This window comes from Aulonocara sp. 'chitande type north' Nkhata Bay, linkage group LG8 (genome assembly GCF_057382095.1).
Source record: "Aulonocara sp. 'chitande type north' Nkhata Bay isolate Kocher_YH1m ecotype deep benthic linkage group LG8, A_spYH_male_GT1.1, whole genome shotgun sequence".
NCBI classification, from domain to species: domain Eukaryota; kingdom Metazoa; phylum Chordata; class Actinopteri; order Cichliformes; family Cichlidae; genus Aulonocara; species Aulonocara sp. 'chitande type north' Nkhata Bay.
Genome location: NC_141351.1, coordinates 21407836 through 21433516, shown reverse-complemented (window position 1 = coordinate 21433516; position 25681 = coordinate 21407836). Strand labels below are relative to the sequence as shown.

Sequence of the window (25681 nt, the reverse complement as noted above, 5' to 3'; positions counted from 1 at the left end):
TTTGACAAAATAAACTAAATGAAGTTACAATACAAATGATTAAGAAAACTAGTGTTAATAAAATAAAAACACAACAAATGTTGGCCAGACTGATATCAAGGAGTCAGGTGATAAGGTGATTAATCCTGTTAATATCTCTGCTTACATTAGGTCATTGTGGGCAGTGCTGAAACATCAATAAGCAGTACTGCTTTTTGGCAATATTGGGTTTATAGGATTTCTGCATTAATGTGATAAAGCACCTTGATGTGTCAGGCGTGAAATTGACTGCAGAACAGGTTTTTATTCTATAAAAGATTTCTTAATTTAATTTTCAGAAAACTTGATTGCCACACATGCTATTATACACTAAAACTATGATGACCCAATCATACTTGAAAGCAGGGAGATTATTTTTACCTGACTTCCACCACCCCACACAAATGTTATATTCTAGCAGCGTTATCATAGTGTACATACCGTCACCTCAACACATACCTCACACCTAATAAGAGTGTAGATAAAAGTCAGTGTGGGGCTGAATCTGACAAGTGTGTGTGTGTGTGTTACCACACTAGATATAAGAAAACATATCTCCATAGCAACACAGGCATCCAAAAACCATTTCAGCATGCAAAAAAACTCCTCTTCATCCTCCTCTTCCATTCTTTGTAGTTATTCTAGTGTCACTGCACCAAATGCTTTCCTCGTTATACGCATAATTTAAAGGGGGCAAATTATGCGAAATCCACTTTTTCATTCTTTTGAATCGTAATTATATGTCCCCGGTGTGTCTAGTGACCCAGAAAGTATAAGAGAAGAAGACCCCCTCCTGTCTCCATAAAGCATTTTTCAGAACAATCATTTTTATCCTTTATTGGACAGGGACAGTAAAGCATAGACAGAAAAGTAGAGAGAGACTAATGGGGATTAACATGGAGGAAATAGACTGGGTCATTTTTGAAACAAGGCCCCTGCAGCCTTCAGCATATGGGTTGCCTGTTCAAAAAACTAAGCTATAGTGACACTCTGGTTTATAAGCTCCTTTTAATGTGAGAAGAGAATAAGCACCACCCATTACTGTTGGAGAGATCCTAAACATTTACTCCTCAGACGCCGTGAACACAGTAACGTATTACAAATTATTTGTTACTTAATTATTCCTTGAAGAGAGCAATTTCGTTACACTGCTTGTTAGATTATTTTCATGTTACTCCATGAGAAGTGCTGAAATGCACTGTCTCATAATTACCAGCTAACAGCGTAAACCTGAGGCTACAGTCCCACATAAACATACTGTCATACAAAACTAACTCTTTCTTTTAGTGTTTAAATGACACAAATTTGACTGCATGGTTAAAAACTAAAGCTTCACATTGCCTGTTACTGTAATTCTACTGTGGAATCAAGTGTCAGTAGAAAAAGAAAGGACAAAATGCTGAAGTTCACACTGGGAAAAAGAACGTGGCACTGTGCAGATAGCTAAAGATACTTTTTAACCCAAGTACTGCAACTGCATTGTAATGAATAAATCTGGTACAGTGATGGACATTGGTGATGTACACTGGTAACTACTAGAATTTGCATTAAAATCAATTGACCTTCTCCTACTCTTCAAGTAAAATCGGAGATGGAAAGAAGTTTAGGTCAGCACTAAAGATTAAAGGTCATCAATACTGATGTCATTTTCTTCCTCTCATCAGCTGCAGCCAAAGCCTTCACAGTGACATCGTTATAGTTGCTGTGGTGACAAGTCCACTGTGAGTGTGTGCACATGCTGACTATCGAATGTGGGCTAAGCTGCACAGCAGAGTTGCTGACACAGCAAGCAAATACACACACACACACACACACACACACACACACACACACACACACACACACACACACACACACACACACACAAATGGACCCTGTATGTACACATTCTTCTGGATGAATGCACGAATTCAAACATGGTCTTCCAAAAGAGATGATTTCGCCGTACAGCCTTGTGAGTTCATGTGTCTGTGTTTTGGAGAGGGGATGCCTTACCTGAGACTGAGCATTGACGTTGGCACTGTGGGTGACAAGCTCCTTCACCACCTCTGTCTGTCCAGCAAGAGAAGCTATGTGGAGGGCAGTGTTTCCTTTCTAAAGAACAGAAACAAAACAAACATTTAAAATTTTAGGAAAACTTAGGAAGAATTATTTTTAGCTTTTTGGATGCATGTAAAGGCCTGGGCTATGTGGATGTTTATGAGTCACACAGGAGAAATGTTTTGCATATTGCTTGTTTACAGCAGAAGTGCAAACTGCACACATATCTCTCTGGGGGAGTGCAGGAGAGTTAAAAGCAGCATGGATTGACTTAATGCTATGGAAGCTTTTAAAGCACTTTTACAAGCTTCAGTGTCTGATTGCTGCAAATTGAGTGAAAAATATCACTTTTTATTAAAGTCCTATCTCAATCAAACCTTAATATTTGCTGCAATATGATATCATTGTCTGTGATGTCTGTAAATCATAAATTAGAATTCACAGGAAAGGACAATTAATATAACTTTGGGACTGTGTGTGTATATGCAAACTATGATTAGCGCTAATCTCAAAAACTATAAATAAAATTAGGCTAACAAAATAATAGTTGCACCTTGTAATATAATTTATATACTTTATAATGTAAAGCTTGGAGAGAGCATATTCCCCCCAAAACAGAAGACTGACAAACTGAATAAGTCTACAAATCAAAATCTGTTCATATCTGTTCATGAATATCATTCATTTTCACTGTCTTTTGTTCTGTTGGCGAGCACAGATTAAAGGTCTGCCCACTGAATGAAAATGAGCACACAATCTGAATCCATTAGCTGGTCTGCTGATTGATGCTAGAAACTGATGCTAACTTTACTAGCATGAATTTTATTCTTTGTTTACTTTGGCATTTAACAGTAGTTAACTTATCGAGTACTAGAGCATCCTGATGTGTCCAGCTCTGCTAACTATGACACGACTGAGTCAAGTGCACTAGCCCAACAGTCAGGACACCAGCAGTTAGCCTATTAGCCTTAACTTGCAAGCACTAATACTTCATAACCAGTCAACTTGGTCTTGCGCTTTGTTACCAAAATAAACAGCATTTCTAGAGCAATGCTTTACCTGTCCTTTTATAGGACTGTTGTTGTTGGTGATGCCACATTATTTATAACTTGTTAGGCCCCTAACACAGTCTACGGTAACTGTCAGATACTGTTCATTTGAAAACATAAACAGCTAAATTGTTGTCAGTAGCTAGCTAATTATAAGACTGCATCTTTTGCACTTCACATCAAGTGTTTAACTGTGTGCAACCAAAAGAAACTTTGCCTGTTTCCCTTTGTCCATAGACCCAGCATATTCATATACAGATATATACAGATTAAATATACATAACCCTGAACAACACATATGCACATGTTAAGGGTGAAAATTAAGGTTATAGCATTACTTCTGAACACTGGTTCAACTTGAATAACAGATACAGACTGTGCAACGGGAAGATAAACGTTCAAGAGTCACAGAAAGAGAAAAAAAATGGAAATACAAAGAAGAAAACTACTACATACTGAAAGACTAGCAGAGCTAGTCTGATATGTGCATTACTCATACGCAGCTCTAATGGATGCACCTGTTATATGTGTGTGAGCCATAGCAAGCAGTAGCTGTCGCCATGCTGTCATTCTTACTGCCACTAAACCCTCTGCACATACACCTCGCTTCGTTCCTCACATGCTTCGCCTCTCCTTCCTACTGCTGCTGAATCTAGTTTAGAACAAGATACAACGGTTTGATTCTGACATTAATTTGGGATTCTTGAAGTTTTCATGGCTCATTTGGGAGCCATTGTATGAGTGAGGGATACACATCAGACACCTTTAAACTGCTTTTGTAACATGTCTGTTCAGAGAAAACCTGTTATTGGACATTTTCTGACTAGTTTTGTAGCATTCCTTGACATAGTTGTTTTTGTTAATGTTGTAGTTTTAGTTTGCTATTCAAGCTAAATATGAATAGAAGTGCTTCCCCCATCACAGCATAACATAAATTGTGACTGAATGAAATGTACAGTAGTGTATTCTTTCCTTGGCTCACTTATGTCGCACATAAAACACTTACAAGGGCTGCCATTACAGCCACACTTTAAAAACTTGCATAATTACTATATAAGCACATATTAAAACCAGAATTTGTCTTCTTCTGGAAGGATTCAGGTTACAGTCCCAGAGAACTATTGATATATTACAATGCTCACACCTGCAGGGCTACAAAGGCCTCTCTTTTCTTCTCTTGTTCTTGTGTTTTTTCTTCCCTGTGCAATTAAATGTCACCTGTATATGCAGCTGGACAATAATGGATTATCAGCTTTTGTATGTTACAGATAATGGAGTTTCCTAAGGTATCTGACCTTCTGGAAGCATTTCTGACAGATATTCTAGTTAGAAAGTTGACTTTTCAAAGATTAGAACAGAATAGTCACACAAAATTCCCATGTGAGTAACCAAGTTAGGTTTCTGTAACCATGCCTATCGTGTTTTATGTGAATAACTACTTGCAGCACTGTGAAGTTCTTACTGGAGAGACTGTCTGCAAATGTGCACTATTATGTTTTAATATCAGATCTGCCTTTTCTATAAAGGTATGAAAAACTAGCATGAAAAGGGGAAGCTCAGGTGGAGAGGGGTTGCACAGCAGCTCGCAGGGGCAACAGTAACTGCTCATAGGCTAAAATTACTTAAACTGCTAAAGAGTTTTAGCTGATCGGATCACATTGTCAGCTGGTGTAGCAGGGTACCTCAACTTCAGTTTGCTTGTTACACCTGTTAAGCTGCTTTTTGCAATTTTGTTTATTAATTGTTGAGCTGTTTTTACATCTGCCTTTTCACTCACTTCCAGCATGCTCAGATAGTATTAATAAGTCACTATCAAGCCTAACCAAATGCTTACACATTTATACCCAGTATTTTGGAGTTTTCATGCGCACAGATGTGTTACAGAAGGGTTTGAGGGACTCCATCAACTATCTTGAACAATATAATGAAAAAGCAGACAAAGTAAACTAATAGTGCATGGCACATGGGCACAAATAGCATCAGCTGCAAGTCTCTGGTGTTAATACCACGACCCTGTATTAGTATTTTTAAAAACATTGTTGTAAGCAGACTGCTTCAGTGCTGGGAAACATCTGTAAGAATTGTGAGTTATTACCTAATTACTCCCACTAACCTAGTTTAGTGTGGTGATGTCAGCATCATGGCAGAAAATCCAATCATCGTGAATTTAATCGCCTTTCTTCTAATGGATAAATTTAATGCAGTGGAGCATTTCACTGTCAAACACTTTACATACACTACCAGACCAACAAGCCCTATGTGGTGAAATACCGGAATGTCCGTGACAGGACTTATACTAAATCAGTACTTGACCTCTCTACTCACATGCAGCCATTCATCTCCTCTCCTGCTGCTTAATCAATGTGACTTTGGGAAGGTGCAGACTCAGCAAACTTTGCGTGTGTGTGTGTGTCTGTGAATTCATGCATACACAGTGTGCCTGTGTGAGTGATTGTATGTTTATGCGACTCCTGGGTGGCACACACCTTAGTAGCAGCATCCACATTGGCACCCTGTTTGATGAGCTCAGCCACCACTTCCACATGGCCCTCCTTCGAAGCCAGATGGAGAGCATTGAGGCCATTCTGGAGAGAAAGAAAAGAGAGGAAGAGGAATGGAGATTAAATTAAAATAATCTTTATTGTTTTGCTTTTTCCCCTGCAAATCTGGTCTCTATTGAGACTAACATTCAACATATAAACTCTTTATGTGTGATTTTGAATCCAAACCATTTGGTATACTTGAACTAATTTAGTTTAGTTCCTGTAAGTCGTGCATTTAGGGAATGTAACACAACAAACCATAGGCTGAATTGGTGACCATGCAGGCATGGCAATAGTCTAAGGTTGCGCCTGCTTCACAAATTATATAAATAACTAGAAGAACTATTCCTACAATTTAAAGCTGAGTTTGGAGTTTCAGCGATAAAAAGACTGGATACATGGTTTGAGTTGTTTATATGGAAATTTTACTTTAAAAAACTCTACAATGGTGCAGTCTTATTAGCAAGCTTACCTGATTGCAAATATTAATGTCAACCCCATTTTTCAGGTAATCCAACGCTTTCTCAAGGTTGCCAGCCCGAGCAGCCCGCAGATAACAAGCGTTTACGTCTGTCTGCAGGAAGACAGAGACAGGAGAAAATGATTATTATCCTAAACATACAATGTATTACAATGAGCTGAACAAAAGACACACACAGGAAAAAATGAATGCACAAACAATTAGAATCTTCGAATGCTGCTAAAATAAACTTTTCCTATGTAAAAAGAAAAGTATTTATTATCCTAAAACAGCAGTAATATTTAATGTTCGAAGCTTATTTTAGACTATTTAATACTTTGGAAATATGTTGAGAAAAACAACTTGGAGGCTATTATTTTTGTGTCAAAGCTTACTTATGAATCCTTGCAACAGGAGATAAGTTGAGTAAATCCCCCAAAGCTTGTATGTTATTAGCCAAAATGAATAGATTAGAATGTGTGTGGTAAACCCTTTGAGGGCTCAAAGAAGCTGAATAAGAGCCAAAACAGGAAAACATTTATAAGAGTGGGTCTGAGAGAAATAAAGTGGTCTTCAACATGCCTGCTGGGTTAAACACCCTAAAACCCAGCCAAGAAAAAACAGCCTGCCAAATCCAAGCCAAAAACCACAGGATTTCTTCTGCTTGATACATTTTTTCAAGTTTGATTGGTGCCAGCATGGGACATTTTTTTACAGATTCAATGACACATCTGGATTAAGCTAAACATCAAACTGCACTGAGTTAATTGAATTTGACAACCCCGACTTAAAATTAAATATGTAGAAGTAAGTTATTTATCGTGATACTTGCAAGAAGATATTTTTGCATTTGCATCTTAAGAAATTTAACTCACTATCCTGTTTTGACTGATATTCTATTCAGGCACATTTCAGGAAACTAATCAACGTAACTAAATAAAGAATCAATAACATTTGATCACAATCAGATGAAGTAGAAGTACTTTGTCACTAATGCAGCCTTTCTTTTGGGAAGCATTACATCACAAACAAGCATAGTGGTACCTGTGCAACTTTAGGAACACAAGACACCACATTTTTAAGACTGCAGCTCATTATTTTCATTTACACTCATCTGCTGGTGTGCTTACAACGCTCTGCAGTGAGGTAATATGTCTTGGATGCAGGAAGAAGAGAAGATCAGTACCAAATTAATCTGTAAATGCATTGTCAGCACTATGAAAATGTGAAAAATGGCATGTCTAACCTGGCAGAGTATTATATATTAGCATAATGAGCATGCTACATTTATTTCAGCCTATTGCATTTTTTTTACAGAGGTATTAATCTTTCTGTTAACCAATATTTCTATCAAGCAGGCCTATCACAGCTGTTGGCATCTATAAAACTACAACATGTAGCAACATTTCTGAGAAGATGCACATCAGGTTAGAGCATAGATTTAACACTATACTAAACACTATACTAGTACAAAATGATCACATCCATCTTATCAACACATAAAAACAAATATTTTTTAAAGCTGGCTAGACACGGGACTGACTACTGACCCACACAGCAAAATTGGTATGGCCAGGATCTGGCCCACAGAATGTGCTTACACATGCCCACATACTGCAAAGAATGACGGCCCTTTGGTGGTCCAGACCAGGTTTGCCAGATGTGGCCCACACATGGGCCAGTACAAAGGCAGTTGCAGACACACTGGTGGTCCTGTGCTGGCCATATTCAGTCAATCACACACTTTCTCTAAACTGACTGCTTCCTAACTACATTCATACACATTCACACTCAGACTGGAGGAGCCAGGGATCAAACCACTAACCTTGTGATCAGTAAGTGACCTGCTCTACCTCCTGAGCTACAGCTACCCAGTAGTAAACATGATTAAACCCTCACTAGGTTTTGAATAAAGTGTACACTCACAAACCTGTCAAACCTGCATTTGATGCTGGGAGCATCCAAAATTATTGTTTTTGAAAAGTAAAGTGTATTTTTTTGCAAAGGGAGTATAATTATACCAAACACACACAGTCAACCCTAACATCTACTGCGAGCACCCCTGATGACTAACTGTGTCTCCATGGGGAGCAGTAGCAGCAGCTGAAGAGCTATTTGCAGTTAACCTGTCACAGCTGCAAACATGTGTCATTATCAAGCTGAGCTGAGGATTCTGAAAGAGGGAAGTGAACATGCTGTATGTGCACATGTTTATATCTGTCCCTGTGTGCCAGGATTTCAGGGTGTGGCCTATGTAGGCAGAGCAGAAACAGGCTGAATTTGAGCACGCTGTGACAGCAGAAAGGTTGAAAAGATGGCAGATAGTCAGTGTGTGTGTGTATCTGATTTCATGATTGCAGTGCTGTGATTCTTCAGCCTACCACACCCATGTAGTTGAATGGATGCCCACACAGTGCACAGGATAGGCACTCTCAAATTACTGTTTGCTCATGTGCCCATTAACCTGCAGTATTCTCAACAAAGTAGATGAAAGGATTTAAAGTTAGCATCAGGCAGATCCTATCATTCCAGGAGATTATCTTAATTTCACATCTGGGATCATTCACAAACCCATTTTCACATAGTGTTTGATACAGAATTCACTTCATTAAAGACAATTTAATTCACTTGTCTTACTTTCAAGCATCACTGAGAATGGTTACAGAAGAATTTGTTTACCATGACATGGATGATGGCAAATGCTAAACTGCAGCTTTAAAGTAGTTTAAAAAAGAGAAGAGTGTGATTTCTTAAAATTTCCCTTCTCCCTATGCACCTCCTCAAGCTGTTCTGGCTAGGTGATCCCAAGCCAGTCAAGAGGCACAGTGTGTGTGTCTGGGGTAGAACACCTGAGCTAGGAGGTGTCCAGGAGGGATGCTAATCAGAACACTTCGGGGTGCTCTTTTCCTTTTTACTTTGATGTTTGGAGGAACGGTGGCTCTACTCTGAGCTCTGACAAAATAACTGAACTCACTGATCTCTAAGACTGAGCCCAGACAGCCTTTAGAGGAAAATAATTTCTGCCACTTGTATTTCTGATCCTGTTCTTTCAATCACTACACACAGTTGATGGTCATACATGAAAGCAAAAACCAGTATATCAACAGCTTTGCTTAACACTTGGCTCTGCTTTCACCACAACGGTACATCAACTCCACCTTTTCTGCACTCATCAACAAAACCTCCAAATACTTGAACAACACAGCTACATTCCCTGCTAAATGCTATGCTGTGCTCACCAGCTAGTCTCCAGCTACATTTCTCTGTTATGGAGCAGGAACTGTAGTTGCTGCCTGCTATCACAAAAGACCAATGACAATGAACTGAAGCAGCAAAGCTGGAATTCACTTTGAATCAAGTTACATCTTTCAACTTTGCCTTTGATGCATTGTTCCTGTAAAAATACAGATTATAGCAGCCTTAATGTTTTCATTAAAAGCATAATTGAACTGAATAAACTGGGCTATTGCTTTAAACTGTATTGTGTATTTCACAATCAGTCTTTGCGCAATGTAAAAATCTCTACAGTGATATGAACAATCAAGTCAAGCTCATTGCACCATGAGCTGTGTTATTTGCTGAGGTCATTTCCCACTCAGTGAATAGATCTTACCTAAGGTCATCATCACATATACGCAAACACACAGGAGAGCTTACAGGATGTCAAACACAGGAGTTTCCTGGATGACTGAAACTGCAAGTAACCTCTCTAATGGAGTTTAACATTACTTTTAGTGAAAGTACTGCATTGCAGCTTTTGTAAAGGTTACAGATTCTTGTCATTATTTAGACCTCTATGGAGATGCATACCTGCATACTTTTTTGCCTGACCTTGCTGTAACATGTAACTCAACCTGAAACAAAATAGAAACCATATCAATAACACTGATCTAGTAAACTGTCCCAACTAATATAAAACACTCTAGTAGTAAGACTATCCTGTTTGCCAGAGTTGGCCCTGACATAATTCAGTTTTTATCATCAACAGTGCAAATGTAAAAACGAAACATATAATAGTGTCCCCATATTATTTCTGTAAAATAAAAGGATATTTTCTTGCAATTGCATATTTCAAAATAAAATATTTACTAAGAGTTCTTTCTACCAGTCTGGAAACAGTGCGCCGTGGAGATTTTTAAAACCCAGAGACGGATTGTAAGGCCTGGTGCCAAGCCTTTCAAATTTAATGTGGGGGCAGCCTGGGCTGCTTAGAATTCAGGGCATTATCAGAGTTCCAGTTCAAAGCGGCATCCTCTGGAAAAGTACTCTGGTCAAAGAGCAACACCAGTCCAGCTCAGGACTTCCCAGTTTGGTCAGCACACGACACTGAAAATAACCACGTCACTGCTGTGACTGTCTGCTGCATGGCAGGTAATCAAGATGAAGACAGATGCCAAAACATTTTTTTAATATAATCTTTAAATATTTTCATAGCTTTTATTTGAGATGTTCATGAAAAGAAACCCGTATTTTCTGCCTCTGTTACCAACACAAATGCACAGCTAGACTAAAGCTGAATAAACACAGAGCGTTTTTGACATTAACCTGTGCTGGGGAGAGATCCTTTTTATCCGTGTATGAACATGGAAATGGTAAATGGCCTGCATTTGTATAGCGCTTTTCTAGTCCCTAAGGACCCCAAAGCGCTTTACACTACATTCAGTCATTCACCCATTCACACACTGGCGATGGCAGCTACATTGTAGCCACAGCTGCCCTGGGGCGCACTGACAGAGGCGAGGCTGCCGGACACTGGCACCACCGGGCCCTCTGACCACCACCAGTAGGCAAACACGGGGTTAGTATCTTGCCCAAGGATATTTGGCATGCAGCGAGGAGGCAGCCTGGGATCGAACCACCGACCTTCTGATTAGTGGCTGACCTGCTCTGCCACCTGAGCTACAGCCACCCAGGAAAGAAAACAATGCAGTTTGAGCTCCAGAATACATTTATTTACACTTATTTACTCTGGAGAAATGTAAGTACATTTTCAAAGACTGAGAGAAAAGCAGTTTTTGACTATTTAATTGCTATATTTTCACTAAACACACTTGTGCTTGTTGAAAACCCAGTTGCATACTTGTATGTACTGGATACTGAAAATACCCAATCAAATTAAGACCCGTGCCTACATTTGTATCTACGCTCACAAAATATTTGCTTTCTTTTTTTGGCCAGGTTGCTTTTTATTTTTACATTCATCGGCCCCCAATATGCCCAAATTTCAAAGAGAAATTAAAAATGCATGCCGTGGAAGAGTTCGGGTCTTAGGAGGTTAAACGTAATCCTGGTTTCCACCGAACCAATTCTGGGGCTACAGAGAAAAAAGGGAACATATTCAGTAAGCAGCAGTTCTCTGGGTGAAAATGTCTTGTTGGTGTGAGCGGTTAGAGGAGAATAGACAGACAGCTTTAAGCTGATACGAAAACACCTCAAATAACCACTCGTAGTAACTAAGCTATGCAGAAAAGCATCAACGCACAAGTTGAACCTTGAAGCAGATAGGCTAAAGCGGAAGAATAGCACACCTGTCAGCTAAGAACAGGAAACACCTGCTCACCAAAACGTTGCCTGCCTTGTATCAATGGTTCAGTCTGATGATGTAGGCCACGGGCGACATGAGTATTAAATCTGACCAGAGTGCACACATCTTCTGATGGAAAACATTCCACGTCACAAAGCTCGACTGACTGTCTGATGCTATCAAGTCAATATGGTTAACAATATGTGAGGATCTGCTTGTTGAATCTATGCCACAAATAATTAAGGCAGTTCTGAAGGCAAAGGGGAGTTCATTCTGATATAAGCATGGTGTGCTCAACAAAGTGACCGGAGAGGTTACGTGCACTCAGGAATGTCTGCCCACGAAGGCCATTCAGCTACAATAATAGAACCAAGAATCATGTTTTCCTTTTCAAATGAAAGTTGATGTCTGCAGTTCCTGTCACACACTTCCAATAAATTTGTTATCATCGCTCTCAGGTTGCTCCGCTCTGATACTGTGCCAACCTGGCTGGTGTGAGCCAACACAGTTGTCACTTTTATCACAATATTTCTGTCTACAGTGGAGCTGAAGAATGTATTTGGTTATTTATTTGTCTTTTCAGACCTTACAGAAAACTGGGTTTCCTGTAAGGTCTCTTGGATCAACAAAAAGCAAATCAATTTGAAGACAGCTATTCAGGGCTTTTGGTCTCATTAATGCATTTTGTATAACAACTAAATGTTTGGTCAGTGAAAATAATAATAATTAGTCAGGCAACAGACATGTAATTAAAAATAATTATATGTAACATTTACCTTGCTACAAAATAACTTTGCAAATTTTATTGTGTATAACTTCCACTTAGTTTGCCATCTAGTTTGTAGGACTTCAATCTAGTAGGATTGTAACAACATGAGCGCAACAATAAAGGCTTCAAACTCAAAAACTTTGTTTACCCCAAAGCTCATGTTTTAAACTGCCATGTGAGTGGAGACCTGCTCAGCTTTTTGCTAAGTGCCATTCGAGTGCAACTTTATTTATCCGTGAAAGAGATATGCAAAGAATGCTTCTGTCGCTCTTTTTCCACAACACGCCACTTCACACTCATACAGTTACACACATTCCAACATGAGAGCTGCCCCCTGACGCAGAGGGACGAGAGTGAGAGTTAGTCATACATATCACCAGCTAGCTTTTGTGTAGAAGCTAATTTTATAGACACACTTATAAAACTCAAACAGTATTCTGCTAACTCCACAGGGCATTAAGATTAACACCCTCCCACTTGTGTGTTTAACCAGGTTACATATCACGTGACCCCACTTTAACTACTGTTAAACTACTGCTTGGCTACAGTAAGACAGAAAATGCTGCATAGAGTATATCACATATCAGCAGGTTACTGAAGACATAACAGTGTTTAAGCTGCCTTTCTACCTCACTCCTACAGCTGAATGAAAGCGACATTAATAATGAATTAAAGCACCAATCTTCACCATTCTTGTTGTTTTTAGCTTCCTTTTTTGCTCTTTTGTTTTCTTTTTTCCACAAACAATACAGAGCATGCGCCACTATCCAAGGTCAGGTACTTCCATTCATATCAGTCTGTAACATGAAACTATATCCACTGGAAATCGTATCTACAGACTTATAAAAACACAATAAAGGGGACTTTATATATGTGCAATCACAGTTAGGTAGTTAGGATTGCAACAAGACACACAGGAGTGCATACACAAACACAGACACACACACACACATCCATTCACACACACGCACTGCAGCAGAGTGGTGCAGCAGAGTTATCACTGCGACCCATCCCATCAACAGACCCCCAGTCTACAATCTCCCATCACCATCATTCGACAGTGTCTCATGTCTGGACGGGTAACTGCTACAACACCACTAAATCCCACCAGCTACACAATCTCTAGTCCTGTTAGCATTACAGCAGCATATCAGGAGACAGGAGGCTAACTCTGTGAGCTCAGTGACTTTTACAGTAAAGTACAGTAAAGACTTACTTCTGCCAAATATTCTGCTGCCTCCTCCACTGCCATGTTTCTCAGCCCGCAGCTGAAAGTGTGAAACCTGAGCAGTCAATTATAGCAGCTAAGCCCTAGCCTGGAAGCTAGGGAGAGAGGGATGGGGGCAAGAGAGGAGAGGGAGTAGGAGGAGGGACTGTCGGTGTTTGAGAGGGAGGGAGGGAGAGAAAGACAGAGAGTGAAAGGCTGTGAGTGAAAGAGAGAGAGGGGGGCATTATGTCACAGCTAAAAATACCTGGCTTGCAGTGAGAAAGTCCAGAGCATGGAGGAGGACGAGAGGGAGGGATGGGGGAGGCAGGAGACTTCCGGCGTTAATCTTAGACCAGGTGGCGGCACCGGATCAGAGGACAGAGGCTCTGAGTGTGCACGCCAGTGTGCTAAGAGTTTTCTATTTTCAAGTTTTGATTTTTATTAAGGTTAAAAATGTTTGTCTAGTTTCCCAAATGGACTAACTTGTTTCAGTTTAGTTTTTATTGTTTAAAGAAAGGTTTGTTTTATTATAATTACTACTTAAAAGAGCTCACAATAAAAAAACTAGACTCACGCTCATGAATCCTAGTCTAGATAAACATATGCACATCAGACTGGCTGTAAAACCTGAACAAATACAGAGACTAACACTCAGGACTTTTTTATAAAGAGATTCTTTCTGAAGTCCTTAATTTTTTTAGTCCCTATTTTTTAGAGACATAATAATGCCAACAGCTACTTGTTAAAAGCAAAATTTTAAAAAATCCCATCTAGTTCTTTTCACTTCTTTATATTTAAGAGGAATTTAAAATGTAATACGTTTTTAAGAATTTAGTTCCCAACCTTTTTGGCCTGAGGCTCACACAAAGCTATCATGTAATTTTCTCCCCCCCTCCCACAAAGTGGCAAAGTTCAAGTGAAGCTATCATGCTTTCTCCTTAATTTCTGTCAAAAACTATTATGATGGCAGATTCTGCTTTTAAACACAGCGAATATTTGAAATATTGACGTAAATATTGTCTCCAAGTAGCAGTGGTTACCACTGTTGCCTCACAGCAAGAAGGGCCTGAGTTCAATTTCACCATCCTGCCAGGGCTTTTCTTTGTGGAGTTTGCATGTTCTCCCTGTGTCTGCGTGGGCTCTCTTCAGGTACTCCAGCTTCCTCCCACAGTCCAAAGACATGCAGTTAGTGGGGTTTGGTTAATTCATGATTTAAAATTGCCCATAGGTATGAATGTGAGTGCGAGTGGTGGTCCGTCTCCATGTTTTTATCCCTACGACAGACCCCGCCTCTCATCAATACCTGTCTGGGTATACCCTGCCTCTTGCCCTAAGACAGCTGGGAAAGGCTCCAGCATCCCCGCAACCTTGTATTAGATAAGCGGAAAAGAATGGGTTGACTACAAATAATTCGTGTGAGCCAAAAACTCAGACTTCAGACATTTTTTTTCTGCTTTTGGCTCTATATCATGTCACTGAGCAGACATCCTCATAGGGTCATGTAGGCACACAGCTCTAGCTCAGAGTACAGACGCTCACCCTGTTCTAAGCCATTAGCAGTAAATTGTAAGAAAGTTGGCTAAATGGAAACTTGGTTCATTCAGATGGAGGTTGAAATGAGGCCACGCGCAAAGTAATTTATAATAAAATTAAGGGTTATTTTAAACTGTAATCACTTCAAAGATACACTAGTAGAGTTCAAAAATAAAATTATGGAGTTGGAAACTAGCATAGAAGGTCTTTCTTAAAGTCTGAGTTAACAGTTTTACTAGAAACACATTTTCCCTTTAAACCCATGAACCCTCACAGTTCTCTTGTGACCATTTGGAAGGATGTAAGCCCTTGGTTGGCAATCACTGGTCTGTCTAACCCCATCTAACCTTATATAACTATAAAAACAGTGTGACCTTAAAAGCTACAACAGCCATATAGGGCAGGGATAGCTCAGTAGGTAGAGTAGTCGCCTCATGATCGGAAGGTCGGGGGTTCGAGTCCACTGAACGGCTACCCTGAGGTACCCCTGAGCAAGGTACCGTCCCTACACACTGCTCCCCGGGCACCTGCTTAGTGGCTGCCCACTGCTTTACTGAGTGAATGGGTCAAATGCAGAGAAAAACAAGTTATTTCCCCACGGGGATCAATAAAGTATACATTATTATTATATGCTGCTTGCCCACTGGTGCACCATATTATGATACTTTAACTGAGGTAGGTGTGCATATCTCTTACAATAAATGCAGGATGGAATAAGAGTACAATAATCTCTCCACCTGTGAAAATTCCTGTCTGACTCTAAAAAGGTGTGTGGGTTGAGCGGTTAACACAATCCATTGCACCTAAAATAAACTGCAGCAAAAAACTTGGCAGTCAAGTATCAGCATTTTATCTACTCACACAACAAAAGTGTCAGAGTAAAAACCACCAACACACACATGCGCAAAATATTTACCTCGACCTTCCTTCTTCACCAATACAGTGAGATTCACACATACACAAGTACACACAAGCAGAGACTTCAAGGGTCAAAGTCCAGCAGGTAGATTAGGGAGATATTAAAGAGACAGACAACATTGGTTAACTTCATAGAGGAATTTGTCAGGGAGACTGAGAATATCAGTAAACAAGACAAAATCCATTTAGAAGCAGGCATGTCAAGACAATAAAGCTTGAGACAATTGTGTTAGCAGTCAGTTTTGAGCTAACTTGATAGTTCGGTAAGCAGCATTAGTGTCTTGGAAACATCAAATAAAGTGTCTTTGAATGTCAGAGTTGATCTGCTTATAGCAGTTTATAATAAATTAGTCCAAATGTGTAGATACAGTGATACCATCCATAACAGCAGTTATAAGCATTTTATGTCCTGACTTCAGTAGTGGCAGGGCAACAGCTGGCCAACACTTTTTGCATGTATGCCGGTAAAAATTATTTTCTGAATAGCACAGTGGAAATGAATTTGATGTGTGGAGAGTGGAGCAAAACTGATAAAACTACAAAAATGTATGTTTGCTCAGGTTTAGACAAAAAGACAATTTGCCACTTTACTGAATTATTGCTTTTTTAAATTTGGGGGATTGATATCGTCATTGTTCAGGTCATGGTTCAAATAAACTATGGTTACCTTTTTATTATAACTCCTGATTATTTATCTTGCCTATTTCATATCACCTCTTTTATGATGAAAGGGCACATTGCAATCACAAAAAGGCAAAATGGTATGACTAACATAGCCTTATCTGACATAGTGAGTTGACAAATATTGTAGCAAATGACCAGAGTGAAGCTAAAGGCCCAGATATTCAATCAAACCTAAAACAACAGTGAAAATAAGTTTTGTAAAGGAATTTCCAAAATCAGTAGATATTTTAAAATGAGATAATCACAAACAAAAGACAAGGGATTTTGGAAACACTACAATAGATACAATGTATTTGCTGTACTAACACAAACTGCAAGAGAGGGAGGTAAAAAATACTGAGAATAAATAAACACTATGTTACTGCATGTGGGAAAACACGGGGGAAACACTGGGTGATGAAACAGTCAGAGTTGCTCAAATATAAAAGAAGCTGCTTACTCTGGAAACACATTAGGTTCAGCACTTAACTGGTAAGGTAGTATCTGACCCCACTGCATGTTTGGCTCCAATAATCAACTTTATAGAATCTGTTAAAAGCTAAAACTGTCTCTTCTTTCTTTTCATCTGCAGTGGCTTCTCTTTGGTAACCACTTCAAGCTGGTAAAAGAATGATGGTATGTAACATATGATGCTGCCTAAACTATCTCATTTTAGAAAAACACATGCATCACAAACGATACTTTAATGTTACAGTTTCTTACAACTTCACAGACACAATATTTAAAATAATTTATTTGCAACCTCATTCTCCTTCTATGGCTGTTCAAGTGTAGTTTAGTGTGTGCCTGCCTGATATTAGCCACACTTTTCTTTAGCCTTAGCCTCTTACAAGTGCCCTGTGCATGTTAGCATTAACCCGGAGGCTCTAATCATAAATAAAATCTATCCGAGACACAACCATTGAGCAAATTTGTGGAGAATCATAGCCATTTTAAAACTGTGTCAAACAGCCTTGCACTGCATATTTACTCCAGCAAGATCATTAAATTGCATCACTGCCACCTTCTCCAATAAAATTAGAGACGGCAAAGTAGAGAAGTAGAGTCAAGTCTACTGCAGGAGCAGAGCACTCATTAACTGAGGATCTAGAGATAGAGAGAGGACAGAGCTCTTCAGCACCACCCGAGAGCCAAGCAATCAAATATAGAGATAACAGAGCTTGACTCATGACTAACAGATTACAGGCCTAATCCCAGCAACCATAATTTCTCCTGGTAAAGTCTCTGTGTACTTCACACCAAATCTTCAACTAATATGATGTCAAATAAGTCCACACAACATGACAAATAAATATATCTTCAGTGCAGTTTGAGGGTTAATACTATGAAAATCATTTCATCTTTAAACTAGCTCCAGAAAAACCTTGCACTAGCACTTGCACTAAAAACCGCTTGCCTCCTTGTGTTATGAAAATGTTAAAAGTTTAAGGTATCATCTGTAATGTGCATGATCCTGTTACAAACCTTAACTTTGACAGACATTATTTTTTCTTTGCTGTAGATCAGACTTGTGTTTGCAGTGCTGCTGCCTGCAGCAGCTTATCAATCCCCTCTGCCCACAGACTGTAGTGACATCTACAGAGGTGGTGCAGGCGTGGATGGAGTATACACCATCTATCCAGCTGGCTCCACCTCTCCTGTGCAGGTTTACTGTGACATGAGCAAAGACGACATCGACAACTCAGCAGAAAAATGGACGGTGAGGATTGCTCAGCCCTCTTTTTCCAAACTAATCTACCTCTTCTGAATTTGATCTTGAAATAAGAGATAAAGAGATCTGGCCAGAACTTACCTATTTTAACTTTATGAACTGCTTCACACATCTTGGCTCAAAAATTCATGTTTAACACAGTCAGAATTTTGTATTAAATATCTTTTTATGCTCATGGGTGACTGGTTTTATTCAAGGATCATCTCTATACACAGATATATTTAAATCTAAAGGTAAGGGAGAAGCACCAGAAGACCTTTTAGTTTTAGTTACCTTGTGTGAAGTTAGCAAAGCTAAAAGGAGTCCTTTTGCTGGGGGGTCTATAATTTGCCTTTTACTGACAGTTTGTGTGAAACTTCTGTTAAATCCAGGTGATTCAGAGAAGACAAGATGGCACAGTGAACTTCTTCAAGAAGTGGGAGCACTACAAAACTGGATTTGGGAGCGCTGCTGGAGAGTACTGGCTGGGTAAAATTCATCGTTCTTTTTTGGATTAAATTTGCCTGAGTAGTCAATAAACCTTACTGTTATTTATTGTACATTTTCTCCTTTCTTAACAACAATAACATCGGCTCAAACTCATCAAATTTGTCTAAAACAGTTTATTTCAGATGATCACAGTTGCTCACTGTTTTATCTTCCCAGGCCTGGAGACAATGCATCTGCTAACCCAACGCAAGAACTATGAGCTGAAGGTCGACATGGAAGATTTTGAAGGCCAGAAGGTCTTTGCCCATTACTCCTCCTTCTCTGTTGGCCCAGAGTCAGATGGCTATAAGTTAAACCTGGGAAGTTTCATCAAAGGGGCAGCAGGTGGGACTTTTTGTTCTCTCTTTTATAAGAACTTTTTTTTTTTACTTTATCTACTCATAATCTATCAACAAAGTTAGGATTTTTTAGTAGTTGAAACAAAATTTGTGTTTTCTGCTTTGTTTTGTTTTTCCAGGAGACTCTCTAAGTATTCACAATGGAATGAAATTCACTACCATTGACAATGATCAAGATACACATCCTTCGAACTGTGCCATGGTGTGCTATGGAGGATTCTGGTACAGCTCGTGCTATGCTGCCAACCCCAATGCCATCTACATGTGGGGACCTTCAACCCGTTTAACTGGCGTGCACTGGAGAACTTTTAAAGGGCTTGAATACTCCCTAAAAACCATGGTAATGAAAATTAGACCAGCTGCTACATAAAAACCAACCAAAACACAACAACCTGGAGAACTAGCAATGTGACTAGATTTGAAATATTTTACAATTTTGTAAAATTGTGAAACTTTTGTATTTATTAACATAGTCCCCGTATCCACATTAGTTTATGATATTTTCAAGAACATTAGGACTATGTCTTCATATCTTACTTACTTTAGTACATATGCTTGTTATGATATGAAGCAAAAATGTTCAATGTCTAACCAACCATGATAGAGAATCCTTTGAAAAATCTCTCCTATGGATTGAGTCCAAACATTATTTACTTTGCAAGTTTAAAGACCCTTACTTCTAATAAAATTATGGACAGATAAGAAATCTCTCCATAAAGTTTTACAAACAGAAAAATAAACAAACAAAATAACAACGGAAATATTTTTTTGACCAAAAAGCGCTGATAACACTGGATGACATGTTCCTTCATGACCACCTATTTAGATTCAGCGCAACACCAGAGATACGGACAAAAAGCACAACATTATGTATTCATACGCAACAAAAAACAGTCCCAGGCTCTAAATTAAGTCTAATTTGTAAATCTTGTATATCTATGATATGAAACCACATTTTCATTTGTTAATGAAATGTTGATCACAAGTCACCGTCAGACCTGGCCCTAGGGCTGCTTGATTATGGCAAAAATGATAATCACGATTATTTTCACTGAAATTGAGATCACGATTATTTGACGATATTTATTTAACCCTTTAAGACCTACTATAGAACCAAGTCCACCAGAGCTTATATTATTTTTTTTTTTTACACGCTGTAGTGCCATTTGTGGGAGCATTTCAAGTTGCTATACAACTGTTATAGCCCATATTTTACTAATATGTATGCATTAAGTCCATAGTAACTACATTAATTGCAAAAAAGTGCAATAAACTACAAAAAAAATTGAAAATCACTTTTGTTTTGTTTACATATATTTCTACTTGGAGAAATTTAAGAGGTTTATCCCTCAAAACTTTAAATACAATAAAGTTGCAAAAAATAGTTTACAACAACAGGAAATTTATTTTGAGTGTCTTCATAGTTTTATTTTGGAGATACAGCAATTTTTATATATTGCAGGAAAAACAAAAAACAATCCTATGATGCAAATTTGCAAAGAAAACAGCATGTGCATCATTTCACTGTGGGAAGTGTTACGAACAGCTGATAGGAACGGCAAAGCGTGTTTCTGGAATATTATGTTTTTGTTGCTGCAAGCGCTTTTTATGCAATTTTTGCAAAGCTATATGTGGAAGGAAACCGTGACCGAGGACAAGCTGATGTCATAAGATGTAAGTACAACTCCTCCGGTTTCATATGCAAAACAAATTATTGCGCTAGCTTACACGGTTCAGGTTCTACAGGGATTTAAAAATAGTTACGCAAAACGGAGCATGCTGCTCTGACCGGCTTTAAAGGGTTAACAATGACTTTAAAAAAATAATATAAAATAGTGTGCAACACCACTGAAGTTTTTTTTTAAACTCTCTTTTCAACCAACGGCAGTCACTCTCCTCTCCAAATAACTTCTGCTTAGCTTTCCGAGCTTCCCTCGGGTCCTCTTAATCAGCGGTCTCCAACCTTTTTTGCGCCACGGACCGGTTTATGCCCGACAATATTTTCACGGACCGGCCTTTAAGGTGTCGCGGATAAATGAGGGAGGGGCTAATAATCGGCTCAGTCATTTTTAATGATCGTTGAAAGCCCAGATCGTAATCGTGATTAAAATTCGATTAATTGAGCAGCCCTACCTGGCCCTGCTCGTCACAACTGGCTTTTTGCATACAAGATGGCAACAGCAGAAACACTCATGTCAAGGCTTCAAAATGGCACATCAGAAACCAGTGGATGACGTCATGGTAAAAGCTACATCCATCTTTTATAGCTCTAACTGTCTATAGCTGCCGCCTAAAGCCTGACTTGACTTGAAGACATTCACATTGCACAGATGCTTTAAAAGTGAGCTAAATGCATATCTGCTAGATGTTATTTGGGTGATATTAGTGAACCTGTTTGGATTTACACCATGCTTTGTGTAATTATTGAGTCCTGCTTTCACTGGTTACATGTAGTCTTTTTTTTAATTTTTCTATTATCGTATGCTATTTAAACACATTTTTCTTGGCTGTTTAATCATATTAAAAACACAAAAGTACATTTGTAATCTATTTAATGTTTTTGTTTGTTTGTTTGTTTGTTAAGATAAGATAACCTTTATTAGTCCCACACGTGGGAAATTTGTTTATTTCTGGTGTGAAGATTTGTCAAGAAAATATCAGCCTCTACTTAAATAGAGGCTAATTAGAGGTCCAGAGGTGTACTGCAGTTCAAAATCCTCATTTATCTTATACTGTGCCCTCCACTGTCTGAAAAAAGCTCTTAATTACTCCTCTTCCAATTGGCTGCCCTTCATAGACAGAAAGCTTAAATAGCAGGTGGGTGGGGCTTCTGTGCTTTCAGTGAAAACTACGTGTCTGAGATAACAATATTAAGGATTAGCTCTCATCTTTAACAACACACACAACTAAAATTAGAAAAACACAGCTTTGACTCACTGGTATAACTTATAAATGCTAACCTTGTTAGTTGAGGTCATACCCTTATTTAAATGCTTATTAAACACATTTTCTTTAGCCTGAAGCTGTTTCCAGTGTTAAAGATTTGCTAAAATGTCTCAGAACCTGACAAACCCTGAAGATATTTTTAATTTGCAGCACTATTTTATGTGTATGAACTCTAGGAATAAACAAAGAGAGGAATATATTTCTGTTGTCACCGCAGGTATGTTGCGCCTAGGATTTCACAGAAGGCTCCACAGAATCAGAGTTAACCATGACACACTCCCCCCCACACACAGAGTTTAATGATCCGTATTTGGTATTTTATGGCTTCTGTGAAGGGAGGCAAAAAGAATTTGAGAAGGATGGGTTGCCATGGCAACTGAGGTTCCTAAATTTCACAAGTTCATTTAATGTTGTGGGCCAGTTGGGGCCTTTTGATGCTAAAACTATAAGAACTGACAATGAAAGTAACCCACATGGCATGGATGTGGTGGGACTGGCACCAGTAAAATCTGTGTACAATGGTGTATAGATGTTACACACACACATAGTGATGGTTGGTAAAGCAACAGACAGCTATATCAGCAGAGGCAGGTTTTAAACCTCAAAATGTTTTGGTACCGATATATAGAGATCACAAGCACAGACTAAGAAAGAAACTGCACTGACTGTCTGGTCGGATTCCTATTCATGTTAAATATTCTATATTTTGCCTTGTTTTTTACTGCTCAGCCATGTGTCTTACACATTAGGTAAGAACTTAAACCAAACACACCACTACACAGCTGTGATGCTACTCTGCTACGTGCCCTCCAGTCAGTTTTCAGAATATTGTAAATTATAGAGAAGGAGACGCTCTACTAGTGAAAATGTAGAGCATCTTCTTCTGCACTATATATCTTTGCTGAATGTGCTTCAGTCACACTAGAACACAAAATAGGATCCCAGCTAGAAAATAAAATTGTGGCGATTTTGTGGTGATTTTTTGCATTCAGTGACCGATTGCAAGCAGTTGTAGCAAACAACTGGAGACCCCGAGGTTGAGCAATCCTCCCATTAACCTCTGGGTGAGGCGAGGCATGCAAGGTGAACCCAAGGTGACTGTGCAGGTTGTCTGGCAGGAGGCAACCAGTCTCCAAACAGTGTACTCAGACTTGCTGTAGAGTTTGTGATATCCAATTTAGAACCATTCAAGAAAAAACAAATATTAAGAAGCTGAACCCAGAAGCCAAACTTGTTGATGATTAAAAGTCTACAACCCTGTTGGAATTTAAAATATATAACTTGTAACTATAAGAATAACATTAAAATTTGTATGCACTTGCAAAAAAGACTGCTTTTAAGTGTAAGTGTTAAGTATTTTAACTAAACCATTACAGTGTGCACAGTCTCACAAATACAAAGCTCATTTTTCAGGTCCTCTATCAGTCCCTAGTGGCCTTTCAGTAATACTACATCAACTGCAGCAAGAGAGAAAAAACGTTTTTGTAAAAAATGTAAAAGAAAAATCCAGTTCTGAGTGTAAAACATGTAAACAGAAGGTCCTATCTCAGTTTGTTGTAATGTGTTTTTATTACTTTATGCAAAAGTCATTTTTAATAAAGTCTTGATTGCATAAGAATGCAACATAAAACTGTGTTTCTTTGATAAACAGTCTCATCCATTATTGTGTATATTATAAAATCTGCGCAGAATAAGCAGATGAAAGCACCTGTGTGTTTCTGGGCATGTCTGTTGTCTTGCCTCTGACTGGCTTCTGAGTGCCACAATCTGATTGGCTGCTTGGCTACTGCAGTCTCTGTATTCTCACAGCACTTGAGATACAGATGGACGAGGATAAAAACACAGCAACTCTTGAACTCCCCTTTTCTGTCATTTCTTTTCACATTTCACGGCAGCTCATCGTGACAGACTCCACATCTGTTCTTCTTCTGAAGCACATTCCCATGACTGAATGACAAATTGGCTATATTTTTAGTGTCTTTTTAAGAAGTTAAAACGCCGGCTGAAACCACATGTACCATGCATCAGGAAGCCCTATGCCTCATTAGGTCTCCTTACAGTTGGCTGGCAAACCCGTCCCCCGCTCCTCTCACTGGATGGCAGAAGATGACGTCGCTCTGCTGCTGGATTACAGGGCTGTGCTGATGTAAGGCTCCCTGCACGTCTATATGGGTGCGTATGATCACTGAGAAGCAGACAGACTGACTGACTGCTCAGAAGAAAGGACAAACAAGAAATGAGATAGAAACACCTTCAGACAGAAGTCAGTCGTGTTTTCTTAGCCTTCCCCAAAACACCCTTAAAGCAGAGTTAATTTCAATATGGTTTACTTGACAACAAGCAAACACAATAAGGTCCAAAATGAAGAAAAGAGAGGATAGGATTAGGTACAGTACCACTGCTCGCTGCTAATCTTCCCTGACAGAGACAGAGCACTGGTCATGAATAAATTAACATCTGCCCGGGACCAACAGCATGCATAGCACGTAATGCATCAGCAGGGATGAGCAGTAAGTGTGTTGTGCAAGTCAACAATCACACTGTCTGTACATGCACACACAAAATCCTGTTTGGAACATCAATTTTCCCTCATTATACAAATAGCTTTACTGATATTGGATTTTTGGGATATATTGATATTAGAGTTTAACAAGGCTAAGAGGTTAGATCCCTCTTGGCAGCGGCTGTGCTCGGATACATAAGTTCTAAAAGCCAACATCAGCATATTAAAAAAGCAATGTTTAGCATGTTTACCATGGCAGGCTGTGCCTGACGTCGGACTTCACTAACTACATACATATAAGTCTGCCATCTTACTGTCCTGTATATTATGGGGTACACTCAAAGTATCACATATCACTAACCAGAGTCAACAAATTTTCAGATTCTGAGTCCCTCTGTCCAATGGATGCAGATATATAACTGGATAAGTCATAATCCTCCTGCAGGCAACACAAGTAACAATAAATCATAATAATTCAGAGGAAAACCAAAATCAGTCAGCAGGATTCATCCAGGCATGTCGCACCCTAGTGCCACCCTAGTTTTGCATATAACAGTGTTGCCTATTAAAGTAAGATAGCATTAACAGTTTGAGCCTAGCTACAATTAACACTGAATATAAATTCTAGAACTGAATATGTTGTATATTGTTACCCCCCCCATCATAGAAAAATCTGTGGCATTTTGTGGAAATTTAAGCATTAAGCATTCTGGATTTTATACTTCGTGGACTACATACTTATTTATTATATAGGCTATACAGAGCATGAAATCAAAATTTGCATGTTTTATGTAACTGAATTGTTTAATTATCTGATGCAAAGAAACAAATTAAGTTATAGACTATATTTATATGAAACGTGTATACTTATTACATTTGAAATATTTTAAACAGATGTAACATCTGCATATGTATTAAAAAATTTCTTTGATTTTGACACCCCATTTGA

General features: G+C 38.9%; 2 protein-coding genes across 10 annotated transcripts in view; one reads left to right on the top strand and one right to left on the bottom strand.

Annotated features, from left to right (window-relative positions):
• Positions 1-25681, bottom strand: part of ank3b (ankyrin 3b) — a 126902-nt gene that overhangs the window by 85270 nt on the left and 15951 nt on the right. For 7 of the 8 annotated variants that reach the window (XM_086304281.1, XM_086304276.1, XM_086304278.1 and 4 more), the window contains exons 2-4: positions 6123-6224; positions 5594-5692; positions 2014-2112 (exon numbers count right to left, since the gene is read on the bottom strand). In XM_086304281.1, coding sequence (XP_086160407.1) covers positions 2014-2112; positions 5594-5692; positions 6123-6224 — 300 coding nt within the window. Of the gene's footprint in view, positions 1-2013; positions 2113-5593; positions 5693-6122; positions 6225-13619; positions 13674-25681 lie in introns of those variants that run through there. The other variant, XM_086304282.1, reaches the window with a different exon arrangement.
• On the top strand, positions 17189-20575 carry LOC147323732 (microfibril-associated glycoprotein 4-like). Of its 2 annotated transcripts, XM_086304262.1 has the most exons (6): positions 17189-17216; positions 17317-17360; positions 18247-18444; positions 18828-18924; positions 19102-19269; positions 19403-20575. In XM_086304262.1, exons 2-6 carry the CDS (start codon positions 17355-17357, stop codon positions 19651-19653), a joined length of 720 nt encoding a protein of 239 aa, XP_086160388.1. In that variant the 5' UTR covers positions 17189-17216; positions 17317-17354; the 3' UTR covers positions 19654-20575. The 2 variants fall into 2 exon arrangements, with proteins under 2 accessions (XP_086160388.1, XP_086160387.1); XM_086304261.1 differs by lacking the exon at positions 17189-17216 and having other exon boundaries at positions 17225-17360.